The 20,376-nt window shown below is 34.5% G+C and overlaps 1 protein-coding gene across 2 annotated transcripts in view; it reads right to left on the reverse strand.

Moving 5' to 3' along the window:
- Nucleotides 1–244: 244 nt before the first annotated feature.
- HDAC2 (histone deacetylase 2) overlaps nt 245–20,376 on the reverse strand; it is a 30,511-nt gene continuing 10,379 nt past the window's right edge. For both annotated transcript variants that reach the window (XM_034990305.1, XM_034990304.1), the window contains exons 3-14: nt 19,233–19,350; nt 16,648–16,722; nt 15,903–16,041; nt 13,735–13,876; nt 10,283–10,375; nt 10,095–10,203; nt 6,569–6,709; nt 6,239–6,347; nt 5,487–5,617; nt 4,191–4,346; nt 1,283–1,340; nt 245–618 (exon numbers count right to left, since the gene is read on the reverse strand). In XM_034990305.1, the coding sequence (XP_034846196.1) occupies nt 588–618; nt 1,283–1,340; nt 4,191–4,346; nt 5,487–5,617; nt 6,239–6,347; nt 6,569–6,709; nt 10,095–10,203; nt 10,283–10,375; nt 13,735–13,876; nt 15,903–16,041; nt 16,648–16,722; nt 19,233–19,350 (1,302 nt within the window). In that variant the 3' untranslated portion in view covers nt 245–587. The remainder of the gene's footprint in view (nt 619–1,282; nt 1,341–4,190; nt 4,347–5,486; nt 5,618–6,238; nt 6,348–6,568; nt 6,710–10,094; nt 10,204–10,282; nt 10,376–13,734; nt 13,877–15,902; nt 16,042–16,647; nt 16,723–19,232; nt 19,351–20,376) is intronic.

Consider the following 20,376-nt stretch of genomic DNA (forward strand, 5'->3'; position numbering starts at 1 on the left):
ATTATTATAATGAGATGCCAATCTTCACGGGTAGTGACTGGCCAAACTATAAAAAACAAGATGGTAGAACTGCAATTGCATTAAGAAATAAGTACTGTAAAATACTCTTTCCTGAACAGTAAATGGATGTCCTTGAAGTTGTAATCAGTTATCTTTCACTCCTAGTGTATTCTAATTGTACAGAAAGTCATGTTATTAGCCCCCGAAAAAGGATTTCATGTCGTAATAAACAGACAAAAGACAATCCAAGTACAATTTTTTAATAAAGATAATTACAAAAGATGGAAAATCAGCTCAGAAAGGCCAATTACTTCTTTAATAGATCAGTTTTTGACATAATAACTCACATCAATTTTAAATACTATCACATAAAGCATGGTGGAGAAAAGAAATTTCGCTTCATAATTAGAAAACTCACAATAAAACTTGCCAAGAAAAACAAAAACAAAAAAAGCCATTTTGAAAATAAATACAGTCCATGCCAAAGTAGTATAAAATGAAGCCAGAAGTCTTCAAAAAGAAAAAATTTTTCTTCCCAATATTTTCTCACTCTTTTATGGTTTCTGAAATTGGTGAGACATTCAAATTCAAGGGTTGCTGAGCTGTTCTGATTTGGCTCTGTTAAAAGAGGCAACATAAAAAATATTAAGGTCCTGTAGGGTCATGCCCAGAAACACACGATAATGCCTTGTTTTTGGAGTACTAACTCCCTTAATCTTTCCAGTGATTTTACAATCTATTCCAAGTTATCCTACAAATGCTAGCACAAAATTATATGTGGTCAAGTATTTATATGCTTTCTGAGATAAAAACTTCAATAATGATTTTGCTAAACATAACTGCATCATGAATTGTGTTATGCTAGCCCAGTGTTTAAATTTATCCATCTCCCAACACTAAAAAAATTCACATATATAGAAATTAAGAGAACCATGAAAAGATCACATAAAGTTAAAAGCAAAAGGTCTCAGATACAATACATACAAGAGTACAAACTGATTTATGTGCAGTTATACAGTATTATTTCGAGTCCTTATCATTTTTTAAGGCAAGCTACGTAAGTAACAGATGAACAGCCAACACATAAACTGATGGTTAAGATGGCATATTCCCTTATGCACCAATATGGACTAAAATTTAGAGCACCTCATACAACTTACTGATGCTCTCAAGCAAGTTCAGTCCAGCACTTCTCAAAAGAATACACACATACACACCCAAAGTAAATGTATTTATTATTTTTATAATATATAAAAATTACTAGATAAAGAATATACTTTACCCTTTGGTATCTGTTTTTTCACCACTACTGTCCTTGGATTTATCTTCTTCCTTAACATCTAAAAACAAAAATTGGGAAGAGATTAAAGCCTGTTTTAAAATACAAAATATACACATTTTAAAATATACTTGAAATATAAAAAGCTGTCATATACAATATTACTATTCATGAGTTCAGTAACTATAGAAGCTTTGCTAAATATGACAGAGGTTCAAGGGGTCAATGTGACAACATAAGTCCTGCCTTTCTGAAGTTCTGTTTCCCTTATACTACAATATTACAGCTGGGATATGTGCTGTGGAGAAGTTCAGCCTACAGATATGAGCACAGCACTGAGGGGGGTTGGGAAAGGCTACCACAGCAAGTGACATTTGTGAAGAGTCCTAAGAATGAACAGCTTTTGGGTGGGAAAAGGGATGAAGTAACCTGAACAGAAGGAAAACTTAAAAGGATTTCGAGGCAAGACAGAACTTTTTAAAAGATTTTATTTATTTATTCATGAAAGACAGACAGAGAAAAAGGGAGGCAGAGGGAGAAGCAGGCTCCCAGCAGAGAAGGGAGCCCAATGCAGGACTCGATCCCAGCATCCTGGGATCACAACCTAAGCCACAGGCAGATGGTTAACCAAGACTGAGCCACCCACGCACCCCAGCCAAGACAGAGCTAACAGTTTAGAAGGAAGAACTGAAAGACCACTGGGACTGAAGTATAAGATAAGCCCAGGGGCACAGTAGAGGCTAAATCCTCCTGCTTACACCACTCACTTTTAACCCAGACTCTGTAAGTCTTAAAACTTTACCATTCTAATAAAAATAAATAAAATGGTAACATTAACACTACAAACCCAAGATTACTAAAACAAATTAGCCCAAATGTGCTCAATTTCTTTAAAGAAACATGAACTGAAGTTGTGAAGCAATGACCTGACAATAAAGATATCTGATTATAAACATTGTTATTAAGCATTCTACATAGACATTTCAGGGGACTGGTCTCACTTACAATACAAAAAATGTGTGTGATAATAAGGATACTATGACTTTTTTTCAACTTCTGGCTTAATTTTGGATATGTAAACTTAGTAATTTCAAAGGGCCAAAACAGAACTGGGAAAGGGAGGAAGAAAAAAGAAATGGCCCCAACTTTAGGTTCTGATTTACAGATTTTTAAAAAAAGTTTTCTATGGTAGTATTTCTTTATGTGTAAGACAAAGGATTTTAAACAAAGAAGAGCCACCACAAAATAATTTTTTTTAAATTATCATTATCAGCAGCAGCAGTTTTGAGGAGCTAAATACTAAGAGATTAATCCACTACGAGGTCATTAAGCCAGATCAAAGGGTACTCTCATTTTTAGCTAGAATAGCAATGACAGACAAGTAGCACCCTAGTGAAGGTGCTTTCCCATTTGGGGGGGGGCAAAAAAAAGCACAAAACAGCTAAAGATTTTTAAAATGAGAAGAAACTCCAAAAATGGTAAGAATATGTACTGATGGTGAAAGAAATGAAAAATACTAGAAAAGCCCTACAGCTAAAGCTAAGCCCTCCTTACCTCAGACATAAGTGGAATTTCTGGATGTCAATTAGTATGTAGCGGATTGGAGCCTTCATTGTGATACATTCAAAAGTTAAAATTATAAAATGGGGGGCGCCTGGGTGGCTCAGTTGGTTAAGCGACTGCCTTCGGCTCAGGTCATGATCCTGGAGTCCCTGGATCGAGTCCCACATCAGGCTCCCTGCTCGGCAGGGAGTCTGCTTCTCCCTCTGACCCTTCCCCTCTCATGCTCTCTCTATCTCATTCTCTCTCTCAAATAAATAAATAAATAAATCTTAAAAAAAAAAATTATAAAATGGTAGAGAATGGTAGCCTACAGTGGAGTGAATCACAAGTAAAAGAACAGAACTGCAAGTGTCAGATATGCTGGGGAATCCTAACCTCTCTAGTAAAAAAGAAAAAAACTTCAATGTGACAGATATAGGGAAAAGGATGCTGGCCAAGTATGTCTGTCGTCTATTAGTTTTTCCACATGCCACAGGGTCAAAATTAACAGCCAACTAAAACTCATCTTCATCACCATTACTTATATACAGGTATCAGGTATCCATTCAATCAAGAAACACACTGTTAAGAATATAGATATTTAAGATACTGTGTTCCCTAGGCACGAGGAGCTCAATCTAGCATGGAGGCACATAAAATCCTGTAACGAGGCATTATAATTTATGTTAAATAAAATGACCAAGATATGTATAAGTGCTCTGGGAACTCAGATAAAAGGTAATAGATTCTAGTAGTAAATTTTCTGCCTAAAGCATCATTTTGTCATGAGACAAGCTAGCAGCATTTTTAAGTTAAGTTATGGCATCAAAGTATTATACCTCCCCCCTCCAACCCAGCTTCCAAATACCTTCCTATCTTTCCTCAGAGTTTTTATGCTTTCACCAAACAATTTCTGAGCAAAGTCTACTCTCTCAGCTTTTTCACAATGGTGAAACTGGTCTAAGGTTAACTCTTCTTTTGTGTCTTATTCCCATCAAATAAACTTCAGGTAGTTGAAAACTATCTTAGAATTTGAGCTCTGCTCACAGACTACAAATGGATCTATAACCACTTTGTCTTCTTACCCAATCTGTATCACAGTGTGGTGTTTGCTATTTTATGTCTATGTCAGCAAGAGAAGGTAAGAAGGTTTTCTGTAAGAGCAAATGTGACTAGTAACATTAACAGAGCTTTAAATAAAAAATTTAGAAGGTTAAGCACTACTTACCACATGGAAAAAAGTCATCTACCTAGCATAACCATCCCTTTAATACTTGTGCAACTGACTTCAGGATTTCATAAAAAATTGCAGTGAAGCTCATCTTAAAAACTTACAATTAAAACACATTTACCAAAAAATAAATCTTACCTGCTTTTTTGTCCTCTGTTTCCTTCTTGTCTTCTTCAATTCTAGCTTTCTTTGCTCCTTTCTTATGATCAGCCACATTTCTACGTCCTCCTTCTCCTTCATCCTCAGAGTCTGAGAATTCTTCATCACAAGCTATCCGTTTGTCTGATGCTCGAACTGATTAAAGATTTTAATAAAAGTTCACAAAGGCAGTTACAGGTTTTATAATTGTTACACACTCATGTAAAATGTACCAACCAATTTCCACATCTAAAAGTACAGGGTAACAGATGCTTAATAATCTTAAGATTAGAACTGAATGCATGGTTTGTTCAATACTGAAAATTTAGATTTGATCTAGGAAGAAGTATAATTCAAAGAAACATGAAAAACATTTGGGGAATCTCACCAAAAAAATTTGGAGGGAAAAACTATTTTTTACTAACAGGAGGTAGGGATAATGCCTTTACCTAAGGAGTGACCATTTATTTCAGAGCTAAAAGGAGATGTAGATAGACAACATTAAAAATATCATTAATATCAAGTATGTTAGAAGGTCTACACCACAAGAGATACCATTGTATTACAACTCTAGCAATCAATATTAAGTGGAATGAGAGGCTAGAGAATCAAACAGGTGTTTAATGTTATTGAACTCACTCTCCTTTGGATAAATGGTATTACTTTCCAATTCATTCCCAAATATACATTAAATTTTTTTTTTTTTGAGAGCATGCATGCACACATGCATGTGTGGGTGGGTAGAGAGAGAGGGAGAGAGAATCCCAAGCAGGCTCCAAACCCAGTACGGGGCCCAACGTGGGGCTCGATCTCCCGACACTGAAATCATAACCTGAGCCAAAAATCAACAGTCAGATGCTTAACCGACTGAGCCACCTAGGTGCTCCTATATAGAGAGTCACATGAACTAAAAAACACTGACGCTCAAATCAGGCTTTAAGGCATAAGAAAGTTAAATCTAGGGGCGCCTGGGTGGCTCAAGTCGTGATCCCAATCCCTGGGACTGAACCCCGCACCCCGCATCAGGATGCCTGCTCTGCGGGGAGCCTGCTTCTCCCTCTCCCTACCGCTCCCCCTGCTTGTGCTCTCTCCTCTGTCAAATAAATAAAATCTTAAAAAAAAAAAAAGTTAAATCTATGTAAGATTAAAAATGGGAAAAAAAGGACAATAATATTAGTGTCCTCATGAAACATAACCCATAGCGAATTTCTTGGACCACTAAAACCTTTAATCTGTAGTGATATTTTTAACAAATCAGAAGAATGTAACAGAATACACATCAAGGCATTATCTTACTAGAAATTCTCTTGTCTGGATCTTCTCCATCTTCATCTCCGCTGTCTTCATGAACAGCATCTTCTGGAATAGCTTGCATCTGGACGCCAGGTGCATGAGGTAACATGCGTAAATTTTCAAATAAACGCTGTCTAAATTACACATGCAAATTTATTAGAAAAAATTCATTTCTTTTCAAGTTCCTCTTAAATGTAAGAGGAAACATTAAGCAAAAATTTCATCTTTTATCTGACTTAACCTATGAGTTGAAATAATAACATAAGAGCATGATACTTCACAGACTATCATTAACCCATCTAATCCTCAAAATTTAGAACGTAGGTTCTATTTCATCCCCCCATTTCAGTGATGAGAAAATATAACCTAAAGGCAAATTAACCTGCCAAATGTCACAAAACTAGTGTGTGGCAGAGAGAGAGAGAGAGAGGATACAAACTTGGGTCTGTGTACTACAATAGCTCTCTAAACACTTTGTTCTTGGAGATAAAGCTTTTCCAAAATGTTCCGAAAAGGAAAATTTCATGTAAAGCAAGAATGTATACAATTTACAGTGCCCTCTGAAACTTAAAAATCCATAAGTAATAGAAAATGGAAATATTTTTGAGCTATGAAGCCCATACATTTTATCTCAGAAAAAAACAAAGAAATCAGTAATCTTAAGGTTTTCAAATGCTTTTGAAAAAGACAAAGGAAACATCTGCTATATAAAAATAAAGATGAAATGTTATCAAATCATTTCAATGATCTCTTACTTTATCTTTTCCATATATTCTGGAGTGTTCTGGTTTGTCATGTTTGAAGGACTAATATGCAGTTTGAAGTCCGGGCCAAAATACTCAAAGTAATCATTATATGGCAATTCTATTAAAAACAATGAAATAAAGTGACACATTAAAAGCTCAGTTTTCACACAAACCCATGCACAAAATCCAGATTCAAGCTGTGAAATATTCCCCAAGAAAATGTTTATAAGTGACTGCTCTCCTATTTGTATGGTTTGGAATCTACTGTAATCATCCATCTGTCCACTTGTATATATTAACACTTCCACCCAATAAAGATATCATAATAAGAACACTTACCATTGGGAATCTCACAATCAAGGGCAACTGCAGTCTCGTATGTCCAACATCGAGCAACATTACGAATTGTGTATCCACCTCCCCCAAGCATCAGTAATGGTAAATTGAAAGTTTTCACAACTTCTACACATTTAGCATGACCTGAGACAAAAAAAAAGATTTGGGTAACAACAAATCTAAATATTTTAACAGTTTGAAAAATAAGTTTTAAAAAGATAATAAATGCAAACAAAAAGTTTTATTCAACCAAAACGGCTTTTCTAAGTATTTAAAGAATATGTAAAAATTTCAAGAAATTTCTAAAGTTTTTTAAATACCTTTCACACAATGATATATAAAACACAGTAAGATATAATTGGCTATTTTAACAAGTGTCCCTAATAGAAAAGTGAATTATACAACTAAATTAAGATTAAAAATATGAACAGAACACTTATCTTTATTAACATAGGAAGACATTATGTCGTATGAAGATCCTATGTTCATGTGACATTACATGGGGAAGAAAAGGTTACAACATGCACAATTTAATTTTACCACTTTTCCATATAAACATATGCAGACAAATTATGAAAAGCTATACAACAAAGTTTAACTGTAGCTTATCTTCAGGTAGCAGTACTATTAGGTAATTTTCTTAACTTATCTAAGATTATAAAATTACTATCTATTACTATAAGAAATACTTCAACAACCACCTATGTGTAGAAATTTGAATAGAAAGTAAACTTAATATAAAAATGAAATATTTCCTTTGGATAAATATGATTTTTAATAATTAATTATAAGTTAGTTACCAGTATTAGTAATATAGCAATCATTCAGGCATACAAATCAGTCTTTAAAGAAAAAAAAAAAAACTTTCAATTATAGAAGAAATCCATGCTTACTGAAGAATATTTGGAAAAAAATCAAAAAAGTACAAAGAAAAAACTTTAAAACTCCATCATCCAAAGATAGTTTTTGAAGTATTTCCTTCCAATTCCTTCTGAGTTAGTAAGATTTAATGATTTTTTCCTCATGTAATTGTATATTTGTGAGCATTTCCACTGAGTATTCTTCAACTGTTGCACTATAAAATTCATAACCTAATTTCTATTACTGCTACTAGAAAAACACAGGCTTCTTATAATAGATAAAAACCACTTCGCTATTTTTAAAGACAAAATAAACAAAAAGTTAGCTTTTATAGACTTCTGAGTAAAGATAGCTAAACAAAAATACTTTCCTTCTTCTCAAAACCTGATAAAAATGAGTATAAGGGAATTTTTTAAAGGCTAAAACTGAAACCTATAAAAAATGAAGAATGGCAGAGAACATACAGTAACAACATAAATGAAGGTAGAAAAGAGATGGACAAGAGGTAATGGGTTTCAAAAGACCTGAGAAATCTAAATTGAAGCTGGCAGAGGAGAAAACAGAATCAAGTTTAAGATCTGGGATTATAAATATCCTTTGTGCTTTATACAACAGAAATTCTAACAGTTGAAACATAGATTATTGTAAAAGTAAAACACTGCAGTTTATGATTATGAATGCTACTACTTTTAAGTATGAAAGCATCAAAGCATTCTCAAAGTGCTAGGACATGAAAACATACAGTTAATACCCATTTTGTACATTAGGAAGATCATGTCCATTTTGAGGCCAACAGAAGGTTTTCAACACACTAAGTTCAACGATAAGAAACTGCTATTTGACCACTGTTGACCTACCAAGAAAAGGGGCAATCAAGTTTGTAGGTTCAACCTAATAAAAGCAGAACAGATTATACCATTAATTCTAATGCTAACTGGTATAGAAGCAATCATAACATTAAATAAAAGACTTTAATATCTGGATTTAGTTATTTAATTCCATTTAAGTCAACAGTCATTTTAGGAAAGTTCTATTTGAGAATTCTTCACATCTTATGAGGCAATTCAATCCAAGCACATCCATTTGTTAACTGAAAATTCAAAAGCAAAACTACAAAATCATGTACAATATTCATTACTGATCCCCATATAACAAATTTTAAGAACTCACTAAAATTTCTACACTTGATCAAATTTAAATTTTTGGTGCTACACTCCTGATCCCCCAACACATCTTTTCTTAGAAAGCTATTGAGAATGTGCTCCACCAAAATGACACAAAAATTAAGAGCAAGACTTAGGAAAGAGCAATGGGGGAGGGAGGGCATATAAAAGAGAAGCAAAGAGCTCTTTTTCTACCAAGTCTATAAGGGATACTCATCCAAACAATAACAGGTCAGAAGGCTATTCTTCGAGAAAGTAAAAATGATGGAATACTTGATGCACCTCAACATTTGAAGCTATTTAGATACCGGTGGTTTAATAATGATTAAAGAGAAAGCCAAGTAATGAAAAAATTAGGCAAGAAAAACAAGTTATACAATAAAGAACAATTTGATAAGCCTTTAAAAAGTGCTTTAATGTTGATGACTTTGTAAACACTAAATGCCACACCAAAATTCTAGTATAATTACCAGATTTAAACTGTAAAAAGGAAGATACTGGAAGAGTGTATGCATGTGTTGGGGACAAAGTGGTGAAAAGGGCTAAATCCCTCTTCTTCCATGATGGGAAGTGAATATACAAAGCTAAAATTGAAAGTAACAAAGTTTGGGGCACCTGGCTGGCTCAGTTGAAGGAGCATGCAATTCTTTTTTTTTTTTTAAGATTTTATTTATTTTAGAGAGAGAGAGAGAACATGAACAGGGGGAGGAGTAGAGGGAGAGAGAGGGTCTCAAGGAGACTCCCCGCTGAGCGCAGAGCCCAATGCAGGGCTCAATCACACGACCCTGAAAGATCATGACCTGCAATAAAATCAAGAATCAGATGCTCAACCTCCTGAGCCACCCAGGAGCCCTGAGGAACATGCAACTCTTGATCTCGGGGTTTTGAGTTCGAACCCCGTGTTGGGTGCAGAGATTACTTGAAAATAAAATAACATAAAATAAAAAATAAAAATAAAATAAAATAAAGTTAGTTTGCATGGTACTTGGAGAAAGATAAACATCAAAAGGAGCAACCGAAAACACTGAAAATGGCTGCCTTGGTTAGGACTGCAAGCTTTATAAAACTACTCATGTATGAATGTATCAACAAAATAAAAAACCTAGTTTACTGAAACAGCATTAATTATAGTTATAAAAATCATGGGGCGCCTGGGTGGCTCAGTTGGTTAAGCAACTGCCTTCGGCTCAGGTCATGATCCTGGAGTCCCAGGATTGAGTCCCGCATCGGGCTCCCCGCTCAGCAGGGAGTCTGCTTCTCCCTCTGACCCTCCCCGCTCTTGTGCTCTGTCTCTAAAATAAATAAATAAAATCTTAAAAAAAAAAAAAATTATAGTTATAAAAATCAATTCCAAATGCATACATATATTCGACAAAAAACAATGAAAAATACAAAACGTGCTAATACAGGAGGCAAAAAATTATAATGATAATTTTTACGGGAAGTTGTCAGAAAGCAAAAAAAAACAACATGTTCCTGGGACTATCACCCATTAAACTGCTTACCTTTGACCGTCAGATTGAAGCAACCAAGCCGATCACCCGACAGCGAGTCGGCTCCACACTGTAGCACCACAGCACTAGGTTGATACATCTCCATCACCTTTGAGATAATCTATTGCAAGATAACAAATGTTAATATCTGTAAAATTATTTTAAAATTCCGTTTTGATTTTGAAAATAATAATACTTACAGGCTTAAATATCTGCCCATAGGACTCATCATCTATACCATCTCTCATTGGAAAATTGACGGCATAGTATTTGCCTTTTCCTGCACCAATATCCTAAAACACACAAACAGTTCTTAGAAAATGTTTCATAGTAAAAATGCTTGACATGTTTATTAAATATTTTTTTACAAGATTAAAAAACTAGGTAACAATATCCAATTCTGAATTCATCTTTTAGGTGAAGAAAGGAAGTAATACAGAATAGGTGTAAATTCCAATATTAATGGATTGTTTTATTAAGCTGAACAGAACCAATTCCAATTAATGTGTAATGGTTATTTTGGGGAGAAAAGAAATTTAACAATTAAAGGCAAAATTACATTAGGCCAAGAAATTAATCATGAACAGAATATGTAAAACTACAGAAAATAAATACTCTAAGCCAAAGAATTGTGCAGGACAACTGTCTCTATAATGCAGAATTGCTCTTGTGGCTCACATTCTGGTATAAGTTTATTTATGATGAAAGAAAAGCTCCTACTTTCCTCAAGTTTTGACAACTGCAGACTACAGCACCAAAATCTACTCTTTAATTAGGCTTGAAATAAATTTTGTTTCTATTTGTTGAATAAATTCCACTCTGGGTATTAGTACTTCCCAAAGCAAGAGAAACTGAGAGCTGGGTTCAGCAATACATACACACTTATAAAATACACACACATACACACACACACTACATATATTATTTGTATATATATTATGAATGCGCAGATGCATGTGTGTAAATGTACTGGAGTGCACACACACATCTAATTCCTAGAAGAAATGGTATAGCACAAAAATTGCTACAAAATAGTTCTTTACCTGCAACACCAAAGAATTGGCAGTAACGGATTCTTATGTCTTTTTTTTTTTTTTTAATATTTTATTTATTTGACAGAGACACAGTGAGAGAGGGAAAACAAGCAGGGGGAGTGGGAGAAGGAGAAGCAGGCTTCCCGCCAAGCAGGGGGCCCGATATGGGGCTCGATCCCAGGACCCTGGGACCACGACCTGAGCCGAAGGCTGACGCTTAACGACTGAGCCACCCAAGAGCCTAATTCTTATGTCTTTTAAGTTATGTCTCAATATACATGAATCTTTAGGATTACTAATGCTTTTGTACAAGTCTTCCTTTATCTCTGATTCATTTTAAAAAAACATAGCTTATTTTCCAATATGAGAGTTATCATGACCCAACTTCCAAGGAAAAAAAAGTAGTGGAATTACCTATCTCCCTCCAACAATTTTTCTTGAAGAAATCTAAATGTTTATATATAACTAAATACAAACCATTCAGATGCGGATAAACTAAAGCATGGTGAATCCTTAAAATTCTGCACTAAAAACTAAACTGCTGGAATATACTCTGACATTAAGAGTTTAGAACACAGAAAGCTGGTCAGCACATCTCACTCTAGCCGAAAGCTGGCACCTCAGCTGCTGCCCTTGTTGCACCAAGCTTTATCCCTCCCGTATCTTATTCCTCAACTGCTCCTTTAGCATACCCTTTTTTCCTCTACTTAGACTCCTGAACTAATAAATGCAAGCAGTTTTAACAATGACCTGAGCTCAAAGTAGCTTTCTTTTCTAATTTAGAATAAATTGGTAGGTAGAAAGGGAATGTCTATTAAATTAACATCAAAGATACACATAAGTTTTATGAAATTCTAAATATAATTCCATGTATGACTCATTTTGATTTCCTTACAAAATTTGGGGGACACTTTTATAATAACCAAAGGGAAAATATTATGATGACATTTCATATAGTAAGTGTAAAATGTTTAGTGAGTAAAAGAGAAATTGAAAGTCATTCTAAAACCTTTAAAAAACACCCATTCTCCAATACTTTCTAACAACTTCAATCATAAGAATACTGTCAGAAATGAACAGAGGCCAGTTTCACCATTTCTGAGATTAACTACGATTATATTGAAAAGAGACTTTCTTTAAGCTTAAAACTGGGAAGGCTTTGCTGAATTTTCACTGAGTACAATGGCTGTAGACCAAGGAATTCTACCGGTCTAGAGCAGTGGTTCTCTAACGTTAGTGTGCAGAACCAGTTTCGGAGACCTGACAGTATGTTCCCGGGAGCTGCTGATACTGCTAGTTTGAGGGTCAAACTCTAAGAAATACTGTATGTAAGTTAAGACCAAGGGGAAAGGGGCGCCTGGGTGGCTCAGTTGGTTAAGCGACTGCCTTCGGCTCAGGTCATGATCCTGGAGTCCCTGGATCGAGTCCCGCATCGGGCTCCCTGCTCCGCGGGAAGCCTGCTTCTCCCTCTCCCACTCCCCTTGCTTGTGTTCTTTCCCTCGCTGTCTCTCTCTGTGTCAAATAAATAAATATTTAAAAAAAAAAATTTTTTTTAAAAAGACCAAGGGGAAAAGGCACTGAAGGAGCTAACAGGCATGGAACTGAAAATATACATTTGCAACTTTAAAAGCCACATAATTTAAACTCAAATAAATTAAACAATTGACCTTCTGTCCATTTATAAGTAAAGAAAGATTTCACATCACAACTCTTACTGAAAGAGCACCATCTTGTGGTCAAATAAAAAAACCACACATACTTGAAAAATAAGGCCACTCTTCAAACTTCTGGTGGCTAAGTAGCTCTAACTACATACCACAGACATGAAAAATAACCTTAATAAAATAACTTAGAATACTGAATGCCATGATAAGAGAAATTTCCCATATAATCCAGGCTGAATTAAAAAAGGCTATTTAAATTTTTGAATAAATTTCAACATGTACATAGTCTGGTTCAAGAAAAACAAGCGAAGCAAAAAAACTTCAGGAACTTTGTACAAACAAGTTTTGACCAGTGATTTTCACATTCATACAATAAAAAAGCACTAAATGGAAGAAGATAACAGAAATATAAAAGAAATAAATGCACTTAATGTAACAGGCAGGCAGGATAAGCTATGGTATTCTTTCTCTCTCCAAATGATATAGACTACAAATTTCAGAAGCCTAAGGAAGAAGAGATTAAAATTAGGCCTATTAAATCAAGACTGATTATAAAAGGAGGGCAAGTACAAGAACCTAAAAGATTTAGTTATTTTCTTCTACCAATCTTTACAATCAACAGCAATGTTGGCTACTATCAAGGAGGTTTTGAAGATGCAAATAAACATCTAGAAAATTTCTTTGTGCTTCAGGGATGTTCAAAAATAATTACTCAACCAAAGAAAATGGCTGAGCAAAAAAAAAAAAATCCTCTCAGTTATCACTAAATTTTTGCTTATAGTCAACAAAAGTGAACTCTAGCAAATGTTTTATAGCATGTAAAATGACTCAATTCTGCATACAAGTTTCAAATGAGTAACTCAAGAACAGTATTAGTTTAGATAGATTATTAGCTTCCTCAGGTCTCCTAATATTTATATCATAATTCTTATTCAGACTGAAGTTCAGTCTTACCCTCAAGTCTCCTGTTCCAGGAAAGTATTCCCCATATTTATGGAATGATACAGTCATTACACGATCTGTCGTATAAAAAGCTTCTTCAACACCATCACCATGATGGATATCAATATCAATATATAGGACTCTCTGATGATACCTGAAAACGAAGCCATCAGTTAACTTTTTAAAAGGTTTTAAAAGATGGGAAGAACCACCATGGGTTCAGAAAACCTATTTTTGAGCTCTTGCATTTCAGAATGTTTAATCCCCTTTCTTACTTTATTTCCAGCCTAAGAGACCATTCAAATATCTAAAGTTACAGGTTTGAGCCTTAGATCTTTAAGTCCTCCCTTGGCCCCAAACTAGGTAAGAAAATGTATTTACTCTCCCCGTGAAATCTGTCCAGTTCTACATGTTTTAAAAACATACTACATGTTTCTATATATTAACAACTGAAGATTATACAGTACTTACAGGATTACTTTAAAACATCTCTCTAGTAAATTTTCAGTATTATAAAAGTGGTTGGCAATTTATGGTGCATAGCCCAAATCTGAGCAAGAGTCTTTTTGTAAAGCCTTGAGGTAAGAATAGTTTTTACATTTTTAAATCACTGAAAAGTAAAATTAAAACAAGAGTATTTCATATGTGACAAGGGAAATGCAAATTTCAACGTCCATAAATAGTTACCGAAACATGGCCATGCTTATTTGTTTATAAATTATCTATGGCTTGTTTTGTGCTTTCAACTGCAAAGTAGAGTAGTTGTGACAGAAACCACAGCTGGTACTTTCATCACTTCCTCGTGCTGCCTGGAACGCTACAAATTGCTGTGATGCAGTTATAGCTTGAATGCGTTTTAAGAGCCATGTATATCACCATACTGTGACATCTTATTACCATGTCAAAACAAGAGAAAAGGAAATGAACTTTGAATGTCACACTTTTATGGCATGGTGAACTGAGGATTATTTTGTTATTAAATTAAATGGCAGAGCTTTCTGTGTTTATTATATAAAGATACCACCACTATGTTAAAAGAAAATAATATAAACTGACATTATCAAACTAAGAACTCATTAGAATATTCTCAACTCACAGGAAAGCACCATTCAGCAGTTACGGAAAAAAAAAAAGCAGAATGTCTCATCATAGTAGACTTTCTTCACAAAAATAATAAAAAAGCTGTTAGCCAAATAAGTTTCTGAGTGTTTCATAAGTGGCTTATCAATAGTCAATTAATTAAATCATGATTGATCACACCACTTAAAGAAATATGTCTAGACAAATTAAGTTAAAACGTGTTTAAGGCTATAAGCATGTGGGCAAGAACCACTTCTGAGAGATGAAAATACAAGAACCAAAATCAACAGTGAATTAAAAACCAAGGCAAATAATTTCAAGTGGTTTTCCTTGGCTCTCATTGAGTTAACTGAAACATTTTAGCTGTTTATCTGAGGAGTCAAAACCAAATTTTAAATGATGGAAAAATAAGCCTCTATAAACAGTATGCATAGAATAACTAGAGGCAAGAACATTTCTGATACCGAGAAAAAACTAAGTCACTACATTCTGAAGTGGAATCTGCTAAGACATGTTACAACTGATAATGGTTAAAAAAAAAAAAAAAAACTTGGTAAATTTCAATTCCTAAGTCCCTCTATAGATCTCTCTCAAACTGCAGTCAAGGAACCTTAAAACTAACTCCTTTAGTAATTTAGACATAATTATACCCATTAGTAGAGAACAAAGGCCATTCCATGTGGAAACTAGGCAATTGGCTAGACTCATTCAATGAACCAATTTCCTTTAACACAAGGTTTCAAATTTTGCCTTCAAAAGTTAAAACTTACAAAATGTTAAAACATAAACTTCCAGGACCCTGTCATCTCTCATTAGTTGAAACTGTAACTCAAATCTAAATCTCCAAACTACTTCTAGTCTTTTTAAAAAGAGTATTTAATGGGAGTTTTAAACATGTATATGCACTTCTCATTCTTATTAATCCAAGGAATGGGAAAATGTCCTGTATTTCTACAACCATTTGTAATAAATCCATAGAAGACTCACCACTGAACTACTTTTAACCTACTGTTTCTTTGATATTTTTTTAAAGGTTATAGATTTATATTGTTTTAATTAAAACTTTTTCATAAGAAAAATATCAACATAAATTAACTTACTTTAGTAATTCAAGGATGGCAAGTACAATATCATTAACATAACAGAATCCTGATGCTTCTGATTTCTTAGCATGATGTAATCCTCCAGCCCAGTTAACAGCCATATCAGTTTGTTGTCGGTTTAACTTCACAGCCCCAGCTAAAAGACAAGACAGGGTAGTCTTCCAAAGTGTTTAAAATAAAAAAATTAATACAACTAGACAAAAGCCCTATAGGAAAGAGTATGCCATGTAGAAGTAAAAGAGTTTAAAATTACAAAAAGATAAGGATCATTGTCTGGGACACTAACAACAGTTTTTCCTTGGATAAATATTATCCTATAGATGTGATCTGATTAAATAAGAGTATTTATGGAAAGTGGTAACTAGAAGAGAGGAGAGAAATCTCTAAGTGAATACAACAGAAGAAACAAAAAGTCTAAGTCATAATGCTCACAAAGCATGGGGTTTATTTATTTTTAAAGAAAGAAGGTTACTACTTTTATTATTTTTTTAAAAGTAAGCTCTATGCCCAATGTGGGACCTGACCTCATGATGCCTAGATCGAGTCACATGCTCTACCAACTGAGCCAGTCAGGTGCCCCAAACATGTGAATTTTTTTAAAGACAATTGTACTACTATAAACATACAGACTACTTTTTGTTATCAAAATCCACTACCACTAAAAACTTTTGCTTTAAACAAATAACCCAAAAGTTACACACCAGGTTTAAATCAATTTTTAAATCTGAATCAGCACACTTACCAACTGAGCCACCAGTCGAAAGCTGACAAAACTCAAAGAGTCCATCAAACACTGGACAATCCTCTCCAACATTAACTGTGAAAGATGGATTTCAGTTAGAATCCATTCTATGAATTAATGGAAGGTTTTCTTTCAAAAACGATTTTTTTTTTTAAAGATTTTATTTATTTATTTGAGACAGAGAGAATGAGAGAGACAGAGAGCACATGAGAGGGGGGAGGGTCAGAGGGAGAAGCAGGCTCCCCGCTGAGCAGGGAGCCCGATGCGGGACTCGATCCTGGGACTCCAGGATCATGACCTGAGCCGAAGGCAGTCGCTTAATCAACTGAGCCACCCAGGCGCCCATCAAAAACGATTTCTTACAAATACTTTTTTATTTGATGCAATCATAGAACACACATCACAGAAGAAATCTAAACTTTGCTATTTAAAAATATAATTTATCCTTTTATCCAAGGTAATTAAAATGTTCTATACAAAACACCACCACCAAATCTTACCAGGATTATTTATAGAATAATCTCTGCTCTATTACTAAAAAAATAGCCATCAAAATATAAAAGGCATTTGATTTAATTAAAGCATGCACTTAAATTTGAGGCATTTCTCCTTAAACATACAATAAATTAATCAGGATTCTAAAAAATTTAAGCAATTTTAATTCCTTTATGATTTACTTTCTCTAAAACTTCTTAAATGCACAGAATATCCATTAACTTTGAAATGTATTTTACTGAGCACTAAAAAGATAAAGCAGCTAGTTGCCTACCCAATCTTAAAGGATGGTAGGAATTAACTAGGTTCTTAACAGCCAAGACATACAAGGAAGGGGTATATAAAGCACAAGGAAACGACACATACAGATACATGACACATCGCAATGTATTTAGTTCCTTAGTACTGACAGGATAAAAGGGACGTATTATGTACATGACCATTCTCAGCCTCTTCCCACCCCCCAAATTATTACCTCTTAAAAAAACAGGGGTAATTATTTTACATAGCTCTGTATACCCATAATTTATTAGCACTATAATGAATGGATTTTAGTTTCTTACCGCTCAGATATAATCATAATCTTAATATAATTCAGTATTATGTATTAAATCAATCCTGTTAATTCACTTGCCCTATCTACCCATAACTTTTAATCCAAGGCTGAATCTCCATCAAAAAAACAGGGATAAGTAATACATTCTATTTACATTATAGCATTTTATTGAGTAAATGAAATAATCTATAGTAGAAATGTATACAAAATTCTATAAATGTGTAAGATGTCTAGCAACTACACTAATTTAGTATTACTGAAGTTGTTCTTTTTTAAAAAATCATCACTGAAGACTACAGAAGTCTACAGAACAGAAACACTGATGAGAATGAACTTCAGTATCAAGCTTTAAAAAAAACACTGTTCCAAGCATTGTATGATGACATTTTGCATTCCTTTTTCAAGCCAACCAATTGCTAACAATAAAATACTTTTTATCTATATAAAAAAGAAAACTATAGAAGAAAATCAAAAGTTTCACTAACAAAGGAAAGAAACAGATTATATATTACAATCCACATTAACTAAAGCACACAAATAGAAGATAAGAAATATATATACCAGGCTAAGGCCAACCGAGGTATAATTACTTTTCTTTAAAAAAAAAAAAAAAAGCAGGGGAGTAAGGTCTCCCCACCAATATCCATTATCCCAAAGTTAACAAGGGACCAAAACAAAGAATAGAGGAACATCCAAACAGCTCTTTGGCAGTCTGGCAGACCAACAGGCTTCAGGTAGTTTTTTTTTTTAAAGATTTTATTTATTTGACAGAGAGACACAGCAAGAGAGGGAACAGAAGCAGGGAGAATGGGAGAGGGAGAAACAGGCTTCCCGCCGAGCAGGAGCTAGCTAGATTCCAGGACCCTGGAACCATGACCCAAGCCGAAGGCAGACGCTTAACAACTGAGCCACCCAGGCACCCCTAGATTTTGTTTTTTAAAGATTTTATTTCTTTATTTATTTGAGAGGGGGGGTGGAGAGGGAGAGAGAAAATCTCAAATTGACTCTGTGCTGAGTCCAGAGCCTAACTCAGGGCTTGATCTCAAGACCCTGAGATCAGGACCTAAGCTGAAATCAAGAGTCAGACGCTTTACCAACTGAGCCACCCAGGAGCCCGTTTTTATTTATTTATTTATTTTAATTTAAAATAGCTTTCCGAGTCGCCTGGGTGGCTCAGTTGGTTAAGTGTCTGCCTTCAGCTCAGGTCATGATCCTAGGACCCTGAGATCAAGCCCTGCATCAGGCTTCCTGCTCAGCGGGGAGTCTGCTTCTCCTTCTCCCTCTGCCTGCTGCTTCCCCTCTTGTGCTCTCTCTCTTCTCCATCAAATAAATAAATAAAATCTTTAAAAAAATTTTTAAAAATAAAGTAGCTTTATTAGTATTTTTACATTGACTTTTCAAACCAATAATTACTTTAAAAAAGTATTTTAGATCAGGCAGTATACCTAGATTTGGGTAACTCTAATGATAAGCTTCTAAGAATACTCGTTTATACTTATCAATACTAATATATACTTTTAACATAGAAACGTACATCTTTGCATCTGCTTACTATACTCAGACATGTTATCTGGTCTTATTGAACGTAGAAATTTGATGTACTCATCACTGTGGTATTTTGTCATTTCTTCAGCAGTGGCTTTATGGGGCCTCTGTGAAGAAAAATAAATGTCAGAATTGTGTAACTACAACTGGTTATATCAGAGTCATCAAACACAAGGTATACAATTTCCCCTAATTGTCCTCTCAAAAGAACTAGGTCTGCCAGAACAAAATAAATTCCAAAGCTAATCCAAATTTATACATGTGTGTTTCAGAAAACAGTAATCAATTCCAAAGCTAATTCCTACTCCTTTAAAAGCATTAGACAGGTATGACCCCAACTATATATAATTATATTAATTACTCCTTTTATTTTAGTGGAAATGGGTCAACGCTTATAAAGTTGAATCTGTGTTCAGAAACTCTACTTTCTCTCATTTTCCATCATAAACCTTCTGTTCTATAACCAGTGAGAATGAGACTCATTCTCAATTATAAGTCTTTGTTCATGATCTCTCTTCCTTTCCTTTGCCTATCCTTTGCCTTGTTCCCAAGAGCTCAATTTCATTCACACACTTCTCCCAAAAGGCTTCCAGGAAGACCTATCCAACTCCTCTTCTGTAAATGTTTATATTTGAAAGAAAGTAACCCACAGACACCCAATATTGCTAACTGCTTCAAGTCTTTCTTTTCTCCTCAAACAAGCAAGAATTGTTGTGTCTTGCATTTGTTTATATATACTTCCATCAGTGCAAAAACATTTAAGGCGGTTGTATCCTAAATGTTAGATGTACTGTGTGCATGCCCACTGACAGATTGTTCCATATGCCAATAAATATTTGTAGAATTTTCTACATAGTTCTTTTATAATAGTCCCAGGTCAACTCTTCAGCAGCACAGCCAGGTCAACCACTACTGTAACAAAGATATTTAGTATGCTACACTGAGTTGTTCTCCAGAATGTGAAAAGATAGGGTACGAGAAACTTAAGAAATGGCTGAGGAAGAGGGACAAGAGAGGTCATAACTCCCACACTCTATTTCTCTGAAGAATAAAACAAAAAGAGGATTTTCTGTTTTCTTCCAGGCCTTTTCATCTGCTAAATGCACTTCAAAGGGAATAATCATTTCAAAGCA

The sequence above is a fragment of the Mirounga leonina genome, unplaced genomic scaffold (genome assembly GCF_011800145.1).
Source record: "Mirounga leonina isolate KUSES-001 unplaced genomic scaffold, KU_Mleo_1.0 Mir_53, whole genome shotgun sequence".
Lineage (NCBI taxonomy): Eukaryota > Metazoa > Chordata > Mammalia > Carnivora > Phocidae > Mirounga > Mirounga leonina.